The sequence below is a fragment of the Mixophyes fleayi genome, chromosome 4, assembly GCF_038048845.1.
Source record: "Mixophyes fleayi isolate aMixFle1 chromosome 4, aMixFle1.hap1, whole genome shotgun sequence".
NCBI lineage: Eukaryota > Metazoa > Chordata > Amphibia > Anura > Limnodynastidae > Mixophyes > Mixophyes fleayi.
The window spans coordinates 111,283,827-111,297,388 of NC_134405.1; the positions used below are offsets into that span (position 1 = coordinate 111,283,827).

The 13,562-nt window shown below is 44.5% G+C and overlaps 1 protein-coding gene across 1 annotated transcript in view; it reads right to left on the bottom strand.

The window, feature by feature from the left end:
• MYO5A (myosin VA) overlaps nt 1-6,913 on the bottom strand; it is a 128,916-nt gene extending 122,003 nt beyond the window's left edge. Inside the window, exon 1 of the mRNA XM_075208012.1 lies at nt 6,567-6,913. Within this exon, the coding sequence (XP_075064113.1) occupies nt 6,567-6,593 (27 nt within the window). The 5' untranslated portion in view covers nt 6,594-6,913. The remainder of the gene's footprint in view (nt 1-6,566) is intronic.
• Between the last annotated feature and the right edge of the window lie 6,649 nt (nt 6,914-13,562).

Below are 13,562 nucleotides of genomic sequence, written 5' to 3' on the forward strand. Positions count from 1 at the left end.
ACAGAATTTGTTTCTTAAACTGCTATTAATGTATTCAAACTAAGACCTGCATTATGAAGAAGCATTCTTTATACAGTATGGAGAGAATCAGGAACTAGCTTTGATATAGTGCTAATGCCCGGTGGTACTAAAGCATCGAAAAGTAGAGAGCTTCCTAAATAATACAGTCACAAGGAACATGTATCCTGAAAGCAGGAAAACGAATAGTAAATTGATAAAACTAAGCATGTTATTGTCTTCATATCCATGACTTTGTAAAAGTATGCACACTTACAGTACCCCGAATAGGGGGTATATTTACTAAACTGCAGGTTTGAAAAAGTGGAGATGTTGCCTATAGCAACCAATCAAATTCTAGCTGTCATTCTGTAGAATGTACTAAATAAATGACAGCTAGAATCTGATTGGTTGCTGTAGGCAACATCTCTACTTGTTCAAACCCGCAGTTTAGTAAGTTTAGCCCCTAGAAGTACGATGAGATGCGCTGCATCTTGCAGAGTCGTGTGAGATATGTGCCTATTCTGTTTTGCCACCTGATGCCAAAGCATGAAGCTAGCAGGGTATTCTGGGATTTGTAGTTTCACAGTACCTATAGGGCCACAAGTTGTCCAGGTTGCACTAGAACATTCATGCCTCTTGGAAGATAGTCTACCTAGGGGTGGACAGATCCCCAATAAGGAGTGATCCCTGGATCCCAACAACATGTTGACGCCTTAGTGAAGATGCACAACCTGAATTCCTTCTATTTGACAATTTAGACTTATTTGCAGTAAAGCTATTGCATTTATTAGCTTCTGCTCTGTCTGCCCCCAACCTTTCTCAAGGTTCATACTGGGCCTGTGGATATTAAGGGGTGGATTTGATTTAGAGCGAGGTCCCACAGTAGCGATGGGCAGCTGTGCACACTACCGGTTGTTATGGTAGAGAAATGTCCACTCATTTCTGCTCGCACCTCTAAGCACCGAAACAACACTGTGGTATGTCATTGTGCAAGGCTCCTATGGGACCTCACACTAAATTAAATTCCCCCTTTGAACAAACCCATTAATCTCTTAGGTTTACATCAAGCAGATTATATTGAGAGAAGTAGTAGTGACTGTAGTCTGCAGGACCTGTCATTATTACGCAAAACTATGAGCCAGTGGAGAAACGTCATCATTATAAATATATAGTCAGAGGGTGCAATGAGTCTTATTTATGCGTAAACATAGAAAGAACGGCCTATCTTACTTTTGTCCTTGATCTCTGTGCTGCTTTTGACACTGTTTATCACCCTCTTCTTGTGCACACCTTTCACTCCATTAGCCTTCATGACAGTTCTTTCCTTGAACAGCTTCCTACCTACTGAACAGCTCCTTTAGTGTCCTCTACATCGGACACATCCTCCCCTCCACTTCCACTATCTTGGAGTCCCATAACCAGTGGCTCTCCCAAACCGGTCAACTGTATATTGCCAGAATACAGTCTTATTACCCAAGATGCTATCAAAACTCCTGTCCTGACTACAGCAACCTCGTCTTTTCTGTCATTCACTTAACCAATCTATATCGCTGCTCCACATCTGCCACATCAATTTCCAAATCCTTACAATGGCTCTCCATGTCCTCCAGAATCCAATACTAATTACTCATCCTCATCTATTCCAATACTAATTACTCATTCTCACCTATAAAACCACCACCCTTTCATACATATCCAAATACTCTCCCTCTCACCTGTGCCTTGTCTCTGGTAACCACCTCTCGCTCCCGCCTACTTCTCCGATGCTACTACCCAGTTATGGAATACCCTACCATCAGACTCTCCAACTTCCTTTAAATCTTTAAGCATTCTCTGAAAGCCCATCAGAGCTTACCCTACTCCCACCTATACCACCCACACTAGTGCATCATTACAACTATCCCAATCCACACACGCTCCTCTTTCAGCTGTGCCCTTAATAAACCACAAACTTCAGAATCCATATATTTTATCGCCCCTTTCTTGCACACACTTGCTGAATGACTTCTTTTACTATAAACTTGTGTATGCAGCAAATCACGTCTCTAGGTTTATCTCCTGAATTACCCCATGCTATTAAGGCCCCATGAACTCAAATGTAATGCTCTGAGGAAGTCTGTTCCCATAATCTCTTGAAATATAGCAGATAACACAGACTGTAGATCAGAAGGAGATTTTTCCTCAGGCAATTCCTTAGCTCACAGATTAGTTTTCCTCTGTCTGTTCTCAATATTATCCAGTTAAGACTGAAGTTTACAAATTGTATGTAGACTACTTGGTCATTATGTGATCTACTGTGCTAACAGGGAAACCTCTCATTCAATAACCCAAGTACATAGCAGCAATCTCTGTAGCAACAGATTATGTGGAAGTTTGAGCCAGATTGTCAAGATCAGTATGATTGGCAGAAATCAGAGATGGGTCATAATTTCTGAACTACAACTTGTTCCTTCTGCATTACTGTCATCCTATCTGTCTGTATTAGCATTGGAGTCTTGCTGAGGTTCCGCATCTGGCGGTAGCAACATTCTAGATTTTTGTGCTCTGTGCGTAAACACTGCCCAGGGGTACTCTTGTGTTTGCCCATTTTACGGTCTGGCGTCAGGGTGCAAGCTGTAAGTGTAGCCTACAGCCAGAGCTTGTGTTTCATGAGGGCATTCATAAAATTATGGAAACAAATCTATGAAACAAGTGCAAAAAAGAAGGTGTCCAAACAGGTGGATATTATATTACATCAGTGCTCAACTTTACAAATAAATGTATGGCCTTCTACCAAACAAAAAAATAGAAATTGAAAATGCATATCTGGAGATCCTGGGTAGTTTCAGCTTGTGATAAGAAATATGACAAATGTCTTAGAGATGTATGGTACTTGTGTGTATGTGCCCTATCATAATCATTTATTTGGTAATGGTAAAAGTATTGAGTGGGCTGTGTGTGTACCAATGTTGGTCAGAGGGTTGTGGTCTTGTGTTAGCTGTGTAGAGGATGGCAATAGGGGAGATTAAGATGGTGGTTGAGGAATATCATAAGCTTGTCTGAAGAGGTGGGTTTTCAGAGAACGCTTGACGGTTTGGAGACTAGAGGAAAGTCTTACTGTGCAAGGGAGGGAATTCCACACAAAGTGGGTATCCTGGCTTATAATCCAGTTTCTGATGGAAAATGGGCCAAAATCGAATAGACCAGCTCCTATGCACGATATTATTTAACGCAACATTAACTTTAACAGAATTAAATTATGCTTGTGTCCTACACCTACCCTGCCTAAATCAAAGCTTTTAAACTCTCACCTGAGACTTCCACATTTTAAGAGGTGCTTTTTAGTGTATACCTCTGCTGGCCACTTTGTGTAATGCTATAACCGTATCAAAGCAGGTGAGGGATCCAACCTAACCTTACTTATGTGCACGCCCACAAAGCCGTAGTTACAATTGCGGCCATATGTAGACTGAGCCGCATCTTACTTTGTGGTCAGGTGCAGAAGTAATAAAGCATATTATATGCAGAAAACGGTATCTGCATCCACCTGTAAAGGAGCCCTAGAGGTACAATCAGGAGATGGCCATTTTAAGTCTACAACAGTGTGCAACAGCCCTCCTGCTCTTTGTCGCTGTTTTGCACAAGTCCTCAATACAAATTATTATTTGGGACTTCTGTCCCTCATATAAGATGTGGAGCACCCAGGGGCGGTACTAACGGAAAAAAGGGAGTTTGTGGGGAGGTGGAATAAAAGTACAAAACTCTCTTAATGGCGGATAAAGCGGTTTTTGGAAACTTACCATATACATTTATTGCAAGATGATTTTCATAGAGGGTAAACTTGTGTTTTAGCTTTAGAGGCCTTCAACATTTAACAATATCTCAACAGCTGATTGAGGATGCTAAGAATTCTATTTCAGCAACAGCTGGTGTGCCACTAGAAGCATGACAATAGCTGTATAACAACACATCCTACACAGTTTATGTGCTGCCTTTTGTATTGACAAACTAATGAGTCTAATTCAAGTTTACTGCAAGCAGTATCAATGTAAACACAATTCCCAGGGTCAAAGTTATGTACCACACAAATAAATGAAGTTTGTTCAAGGGGCAAATAACAAACATTTCTGTAAAGCCAGTTAAACTACATTTTACTTCTAGGCATTGTAAAGTGTTTAAATATTTCCTGTTATTGAAGGTATTTCCCTCTATTTATAGTATTGAGAGCATTACTTTCAATACTTTCCAATAGCAACAACAGAAACAATAACGAGTACAGGAATCCGCATGGGTATACAGAGGATTGGAGGCGGGGTATTTATTTTTTACTGCTTTTGGAAATTACCAAGGCTTTCTATGGTCTTCTTGCAAGAATTCTATAGAATGCACCAATAATTTAAGTATGAACAATCCTTAAAGTGTGCGTGTTCCCGACACACTGTGGGGGCAGCCATTTTGTGAGCTTCCTCAATATTCAAAAATCATTCAAAACTAAGACATCACTGAGCTGTGAGGTACTTCATGCCTGAAAAATGTCACTAGTTGTTACTAAATTAAAAGATTGCATTTGTCATGAATATTAGGTGACAGGTACACTTAGTACATGATTTGTTTTGCGTAAAATGTGCATAAATTCATGATGTGCCTCAGTTTATCTATATATGAAATTCTGGCTTTAATGGAGCCAGTGTAGGAGGGTGTATCAGCAAACTTAGAATCGCAACGAACATTGGCACCTGCCGATTTGCTAAACTGTGCTATATATGCTGAGAATACATAAAGATCCAAGCTCATGAAAATGGTCTGTTGTAAACATTTCCTTTCATTATTCACAAAAAGTTTAAGGCAAATTAAAAAAAAATATATAAAGAGAAAAAAAGTCACCACTCCAAACCAGAAAACGTAAGACAGTTTACCTCATGTTACAACAGATCAAAAATAACTACAAGAAAAATTATTCAAACATTACTGTAGCTGGTAGCAATTAACCCACATCTATGCATTTAAAATAAGCATGCAGCAAAACAGTGCCACATCTTCTCACTCAAGTAAACTGAGCAGCAAATTGAGACGCCGTTAGTGTTCAGATTAAAAGGTGGAAGAACATATGCATAATCCCAGAATGCAGTTGTTGCTCCTTAGTGCATAGTGAATGGAAGATTTCAGGTACATATTCTGATGACCAGCGTATGCTACAATAACATAACTACAAACTAAATCATACAGCTATTGGCAACAATCAGTTGTGACACTTGCACTTCAGTGACACTCACGCAACATAGACTGGACATATCACCCTTTGTTTAAAGAAAGAAGTACATCTGTGTGTATGTTAGGGAAGTTAGACTGTAAACTCCAATGGGGCAGGGACTGATGTGAATGAGTTCTCTGTACAACGCTGCGGAATCAGTGGCACTATAAAAATAAATGATGATGATGATTATCCATTCACATTCGTCATTTGGAAGTATTTATAGAAAAGCATACATAAACTGTCTTGCGACACCCCAGCCCTCCATGGCTCTCCCTGGGTAAGGGGCAAGACGGTGAGGATTCAGTCAGTGGGTCAGAAGAAACTTGTCCTCATGGGTTTCATAAATAATTACCTCAATGGTTATTTGAGAATTTTCATAAACTAGTGTCAGGCTGTCAACCTTGAATGACCCCCTTGAAAAATCAGTTACTTGCTTGGCCTAGTTGAAGCTTTCTCTTTAGAAACAGAGCTTATAAATGAAGCCGCCTCCACACTTTTAGCACCTTTTGGACACTTTGCACAGACTGATCCAATCAGTCCAGCTCAGGCAAAAAAAATGGTATTGAACCTAGATCCTTTGTGAGGAGCTAAGCAACATTTTAAGGCCTTGGCTCACATAACAACATGCCTAGGGCCTGTTTGCTAGAGGAAAATGCATCTGCCTTGGCCTCTGCACTAAGACAACAAATCCTGAATTTCACAATCATTAAAAAGGCCATACATTTCAGTGTATGGATCTTGTTTTAAATCATACATAATAAAAATAGGTTAATGCCATCCATGCAACTGCTTAGCGTGCATCCATCATATATCTTAGCCCAACACAAAAGCTCCAGTGAGCTACATAAGCAATTGTCAAGGACAAACTGGTTAAATGGTTATCCAATGTCAAATTAGCCATCATAAAAAAAAAACTACACCCAGAATATATATGCAATAACTCCCTGTTTCCTTTATGCTCATAAATGTAAACATATTCAGTCATATAGACTGAGAAGCAATATTTATTGCAAATAAAACCAAATATCAACAACAACAGATTAAGCTAAACCCTCATCCAGATATGCAGAAATGTACATTGCATCAATGCAATATAGATCACCGATGCTGTGTGGCCTGGGTAGGGAGCGGATAGCCCTGGATGCGAGAAATCAGGCAGCTGATTCACAATAGAAAGGAAAGGATTTCATTCATTGCAATCCAGCCAGCAGAGACCCAGCCCTAATAACATATTCGGTGGTCACACGATCCATGCGCACTCAGCCCTTGTAAAATCAGCCGGCAGCCGAAGGACAGGTGCTGTCAGCCTGCAGGGGACGTGGGGGTCGCTTACCTTTGTGTAAAGCTCTGATGCTGCCATGCTGATGATCCCTTTCACTGCTGATCTACATAAATCGCCCCCCGGTTACCGCCTCTGATCCCGCGCTCTGACAGTACAGTCCGCAGCGTTCCCGTCGTGCAGCCCGTTATCCAGGCGCAATCCCAGCACCCAGCGATGATTTCAGCGCAAGGTAGCAAGGATCGCCATGTTACCTGGCCAGATTTCTATTTTGGTGTCCGTCTCTGTGCATTGTGGGTATCAGTGTGGCTGGAGGGGAAGCTGTGATTCTTGCCTTCACTTCTTTGGAGGATTGTTTGGCTGACTCTGCCTCCCATCGGCAGTAACTAGAGCATCTCCTGTCACAGCATCAAGCCGTGCTGCAACCAGTCACATGTGAACCAGTAGGGGGCGACAGAGAGCACATTAAAGATCATGGTACAGTGCAAAGGGAAGACTTCTAACCCCTTCTTTGCTGGACTGCACTAGTACTAGCATTAACTAAGAAAGACGCATTTGGTGGTAGTTTTAAGTTATTTGATATTTTTATTTCCTGTTTGCAGAGAAGTATATACTGGGCAAAATACATTTTAAATAATTATATTATTATAATGACATCATCGGGTACAAATTCAATTTTGCTCCCCATTTTGCTATCCGTACATCCAAGGCCTGCTAAATCCAACTGCATAGTTGCCAAATTTTAAAATAACTTCCAGGGACACTTTGTTGTGCAATAAGGGAAAGAAATCTGGCACACTTGGCACATATAGACTCTGATGCACTACAATCATTATGCAATCTTTGTATTTAACAGATTCAGCTTTAATGTCTATTAAAACCTGTAAATTCCAGAGGACAGGAATCCATAATGAGTATTGCTTCTTTTAGGCAGAATAATAGGAACTGTACTATTCGTTTGGTCAGTATTGGGAAAAATAGGGGCATTTCAAAGGGGAAAATCTTTAAAACCTTGGACCTTCCTTGGAAATTTGGCACAGTTCACAACTATGCATTTGTGTAAAATAATTTTAAACAATTTACCTCTAATTGAACCCATGATTACAGGTGTCGATTTAAATAATCCACCATTATTAAATACAGTAAAAAAAACTAGTTGTGTTCCAAGTGGCATCACTACACCTCTGCTGCCCTAGTTCCTGGCCTATGTTTCTAGTCCTCAGATCTGGCCTATTTTATCCAGGGGATATTTGTCTGCTCCTGAATTTAGCACTGACTGAATTAACCTGGTCTCAACTAATTGATGAAAAAGGCCTGTTTTACAGAAATGTAGTAATTAAGCCCAGGTTAATTAAGTTAGAAACTTAGCACTAAGTTCCAGACAGTGCAGTGCTAGAAATGTTGCAAGACAAGGTCATGTGTAGCAATATGGCATATGTTCCAAGATTTTCTTGTGTGGCAAGATCTGAAAAAAAGGCAAAAGTTATAGGGTTTTCCCCATGCAAAAGGCATGTACTATTGCTTTCCATAATTTAACCTTTGCGCATCTTAGGTGCACAGATCAGTAAATGGAAAATTAATAAATGAAGACAAAAGTACGTACTGTATAAGAGAGGGATCAATTTTAAACAAATTGTAATGTTAGAAAACAGACAGTGCTATTAGGTATGACCAAAAAACGTTTTAAAAAATATATGGCTCTTGGCTATTCCCAACACTTCCTACCATTTCAAAGCAAAATACATAAGTCAATCATTTAATCCAATGTTGACCAAATGTTATGTGCTGTGCAGATATAGCACAAAATGTGAAATACAGCATATTGCTAGGTATGCCATATAATGATGACCTGTGCATTTTTAGTGCACTACTTTAGTGCAGTAAAAACACACAATTGACCCATAATAACATAAAAACGTATAAATTGCCTGGACTTGATCAGATGTACTGAAAAAAGCAACTGAATAGATGAAAAATACAACAAGCTGCTCTGTGAAAATGGACATCGCAATTGGTGGGGAAGAGTCCTCACTGTTGGAGAGTGGCAGCCATTGGTTTGTAGTACATCTCGTGTGTGCTATAAAGTGGTGCCAATTTTCAATCAAAGACCATAGCCTGCCTTTCTGGGAGTCCTGAACAGCCTCATTCTTTTAAAGGTGCACACATGGCCATTCACCTAGCATTGCCCATCCATCTGAGCACTTTTGCTGTTCAGCTATCATTGTACAGAGCCAAACGAAAAAAATCATAGACAGCACTTGAAAAGAGATGACTAATCTTTATTAGTCATACCCTGGTTATATACAAATGGAATAAGGGCAGGGCCACAGGGATCTCATGCCCGGGTACCCCCTCTCTCAGGGGGGGGTCCAGAACCTACCACCAGAGCCGTAACTTATAATTCTAGCGCCTTGGGTAAGAAAGACATATGCCGCTCCCCTAATCCTCAATTTTAACCAAATGAACCTAAAATATTCCTAAATTGTGCCCCCCTTCAGCGTTGCACCCTGGGCGGTCGCCCCTGTCGCACAGCCCTAGTTATGGCCCTGCCTACCCCTATTCGCCAGAGAAATTTATTAGCCTTATGCATTTTCAAATGCATGAGGCTAATATGACTGAGCAGACTCCACGGAGCAAAGTCTGAGGTTTCTGAGGAGACGTCAGTTAGCCCCACTGTACTATGTACAGAGAGAAAGTGTATTCACTTCCTATCTAAGCAGCAATGAGAGATCAGATTATCAGCAGAACTGCTGTCACATCTGCAGTTTAAGTAAGACAGCAATGAGAGAGGCATGGAGTGGACAGCAATGAGAGAAGCATAGAGGGGGCAGCAATGAGAGAAGCATAGAGGGGACAGCAATGAGAGAGGCATAGAGGGGACAGCAATGAGAGAGGCATGGGGGGGCAGCAATGAGAGAGGCATGGGGGGCAGCAATGAGAGAGGCATGGAGTAAACAGCAATGAGAGAGGAATAGAGTGGACCGCAATGAGAGAGGCATGGAGGGGGCAGCAATGAGAGAAGCATAGAGGGGGCAGCAATGAGAGAAGCATAGAGGGGGCAGCAATGAGAGAGGCATGGGGTGGGCAGCAATGAGAGAGGCATAGAGTGAACAGCAATGAGAGAGGAATAGAGTGGACAGCAATGAGAGAGGCATGGAGTGGGCAGCAATGAGAGAGGCATGGAGTGGACAGCAATGAGAGAGTCATGGAGTGGGCAGCAATGAGAGAAGCATAGAGGGGGCAGCAATGAGAGAAGCATAGAGGGGGCAGCAATGAGAGAGGCATGGGGGGCAGCAATGAGAGAGGCATGGGGGGCAGCAATGAGAGAGGCATGGAGTGAACAGCAATGAGAGAGGAATAGAGTGGACAGCAATGAGAGAGGCATGGAGGGGGCAGCAATGAGAGAGGCATGGAGTGGGCAGCAATGAGAGAAGCATAGAGGGGGCAGCAATGAGAGAAGCATAGAGGGGGCAGCAATGAGAGAAGCATAGAGGGGACAGCAATGAGAGAGGCATAGAGGGGGCAGCAATGAGAGAGGCATGGGGTGGGCAGCAATGAGAGAGGCATAGAATGAACAGCAATGAGAGAGGAATAGAGTGGACAGCAATGAGAGAGGCATGGAGTGGGCAGCAATGAGAGAGGCATGTAGTGGGCAGCAATGAGAGAAGCATAGAGGGGGCAGCAATGAGAAAGGCATGGAGTGGACAGCAATGAGAGAGGCATGGAGTGGACAGCAATGAGAGAGGCATGGAGTGGGCAGCAATGAGAGAGGCATGGAGTGGGCAGCAATGAGAGAGGCATGGAGTGGGCAGCAATGAGAGAGGCATAGAGTGGGCAGTAATGAGAAAGGCATGGGGGTAAATGTATCAATATGCGGGTTCTTCAACACCCGCGTGTTCAGCCTCTTCCGCGATTAAATTTCAAGCGGCGCTGCATTGTAAAGGGAAGTTAACCCTTTACAATGCAGTGCCGCTTGAAATTTAATCGCGGAAGAGGCTGAACACGCGGGTGTTGAAGAACCCGCATATTGATACATTTACCCCATGGTGTGGACAGTAGTGAGAAAGGCATGGTGTGGGCAGCAATGAGAGAGGCATGGAGTGGGCAGCAATGAGAGAGGCATGGAGTGGACAGCAATGAGAGAGGCATGGAGTGGGCAGCAATGAGAGAGGCATGGAGTGGGCAGCAATGAGAGAGGCATAGCGGGGGCAGCACTAAGAGAGGCATGGAGTGGGCAGTAATGAGAAAGGCATGGTGTGGGCAGCAATGAGAGAGGCATGGAATGGACAGCAATGAGAGAGGCATGGAGTGGGCAGCAATGAAAGAGGCATGGAATGGGCAGCAATGAAAGAGGCATGGAATGGGCAGCAATTAGAGAAGCATGGAGCAGACAGCAATGAGAGAGGCATGGAGTGGGCAGCAATGAGAGAGGCATAGCGGGGGCAGCACTAAGAGAGGCATGGAGTGGGCAGTAATGAGAAAGGCATGGTGTGGGCAGCAATGAGAGAGGCATGGAATGGACAGCAATGAGAGAGGCATGGAATGGACAACAATGAGAGAGGCATGGAGTGGGCAGCAATGAGAGAGGCATGGAGTGGGCAGCAATGAGAGAGGCATAGCGGGGGCAGCACTAAGAGAGGCATGGAGTGGGCAGTAATGAGAAAGGCATGGTGTGGGCAGCAATGAGAGAGGCATGGAATGGACAGCAATGAGAGAGGCATGGAATGGACAACAATGAGAGAGGCATGGAGTGGGCAGCAATGAGAGAGGCATAGAGGAGGCAGCAATGAGAGAGGCATGGAATGGACAGCAATGAGAGAGGCATGGAATGGACAGCAATGAGAGAGGGATGGAGTGGGCAGCAATGAGAGAGGCATGGAGTGGGCAGCAATGAGTGAGGCATAGAGTGAACAGCAATGAGAGAGGAATAGAGTGGACAGCAATGAGAGAGGCATGGAGTGGGCAGCAATGAGAGAGGCATGGAATGGACAGCAATGAGAGAGGCATGGAGTGGGCAGCAATGAGAGAGGCATGGAATGGACAGCAATGAGAGAGGCATGGTGTGGACAGCAATGAGAAAGGCATGGAGTGGGCAGCAATGAGAGAGGCATGGAATGGACAGCAATGAGAGAGGCATGGAATGGACAGCAATGAGAGAGGCATGGAGTGGGCAGCAATGAGAGAGGCATGGAATGGACAGCAATGAGAGAGGCATGGAATGGACAGCAATGAGAGAGGCATGGAGTGGGCAGCAATGAAAGAGGCATGGAATGGGCAGCAATGAGAGAGGCATGGAATGGACAGCAATGAGAGAGGCATGGAGTGGGCAGTAATGAGAAAGGCATGGTGTGGGCAGCAATGAAAGAGGCATGGAATGGGCAGCAATGAAAGAGGCATGGAATGGGCAGCAATGAGAGAAGCATGGAGTGGGCAGCAATGAGAGAGGCATGGAGTAGACAGCAATGAGAGAGGCATAGCGGGGGCAGCACTAAGAGAGACATGGAGTGGGCAGCAATGAGAGAGGCATGGAGTGGGCAGCAATGAGAGAGGCATGGAATGGACAACAATGAGAGAGGCATGGAGTGGGCAGCAATGAGAGAGGCATAGAGGAGGCAGCAATGAGAGAGGCATGGAGTGGTCAGCAATGAGAGAGGCATGGAATGGACAGCAATGAGAGAGGCATGGAGTGGGCAGCAATGAGAGAGGCATGGAATGGACAGCAATGAGAGAGGCATGGAATGGACAGCAATGAGAGAGGGATGGAGTGGGCAGCAATGAGAGAGGCATGGAGTGGACAGCAATGAGAGAGGCATGGAATGGACAGCAATGAGAGAGGCATGGAGTGGGCAGCAATGAGAGAGGAATAGAGTGAACAGCAATGAGAGAGGAATAGAGTGGACAGCAATGAGAGAGGCATGGAGTGGGCAGCATTGAGAGAGGCATGGAATGGACAGCAATGAGAGAGGCATGGAATGGACAGCAATGAGAGAGGCATGGAGTGGGCAGCAATGAGAGAGGCATGGAATGGACAGCAATGAGAGAGGCATGGAATGGGCAGTAATGAGAAAGGCATGGTGTGGGCAGCAATGAGAGAGGCATGGAGTGGACAGCAATGAGGGAGGCATGGAGTGGGCAGCAATGAGAGAGGCATAGAGGAGGCAGCAATGAGAGAGGCATGGAATGGACAGCAATGATAGAGGCATGGAATGGACAGCAATGAGAGAGGGATGGAGTGGGCAGCAATGAGAGAGGCATGGAGTGGGCAGCAATGAGTGAGGCATAGAGTGAACAGCAATGAGAGAGGAATAGAGTGGACAGCAATGAGAGAGGCATGGAGTGGGCAGCAATGAGAGAGGCATGGAATGGACAGCAATGAGAGAGGCATGGAGTGGGCAGCAATGAGAGAGGCATGGAATGGACAGCAATGAGAGAGGCATGGTGTGGACAGCAATGAGAAAGGCATGGAGTGGGCAGCAATGAGAGAGGCATGGAATGGACAGCAATGAGAGAGGCATGGAATGGACAGCAATGAGAGAGGCATGGAGTGGGCAGCAATGAGAGAGGCATGGAATGGACAGCAATGAGAGAGGCATGGAGTGGGCAGCAATGAAAGAGGCATGGAATGGGCAGCAATGAGAGAGGCATGGAATGGACAGCAATGAGAGAGGCATGGAGTGGGCAGTAATGAGAAAGGCATGGTGTGGGCAGCAATGAAAGAGGCATGGAATGGGCAGCAATGAGAGAAGCTTGGAGTGGGCAGCAATGAGAGAGGCATGGAGTAGACAGCAATGAGAGAGGCATAGCGGGGGCAGCACTAAGAGAGACATGGAGTGGGCAGCAATGAGAGAGGCATGGAGTGGGCAGCAATGAGAGAGGCATGGAATGGACAGCAATGAGAGAGGCATGGAATGGACAGCAATGAGAGAGGGATGGAGTGCGCAGCAATGAGAGAGGCATGGAGTGGACAGCAATGAGAGAGGCATGGAATGGACAGCAATGAGAGAGGCATGGAGTGGGCAGCAATGAGAGAGGAATAGAGTGAACAGCAAT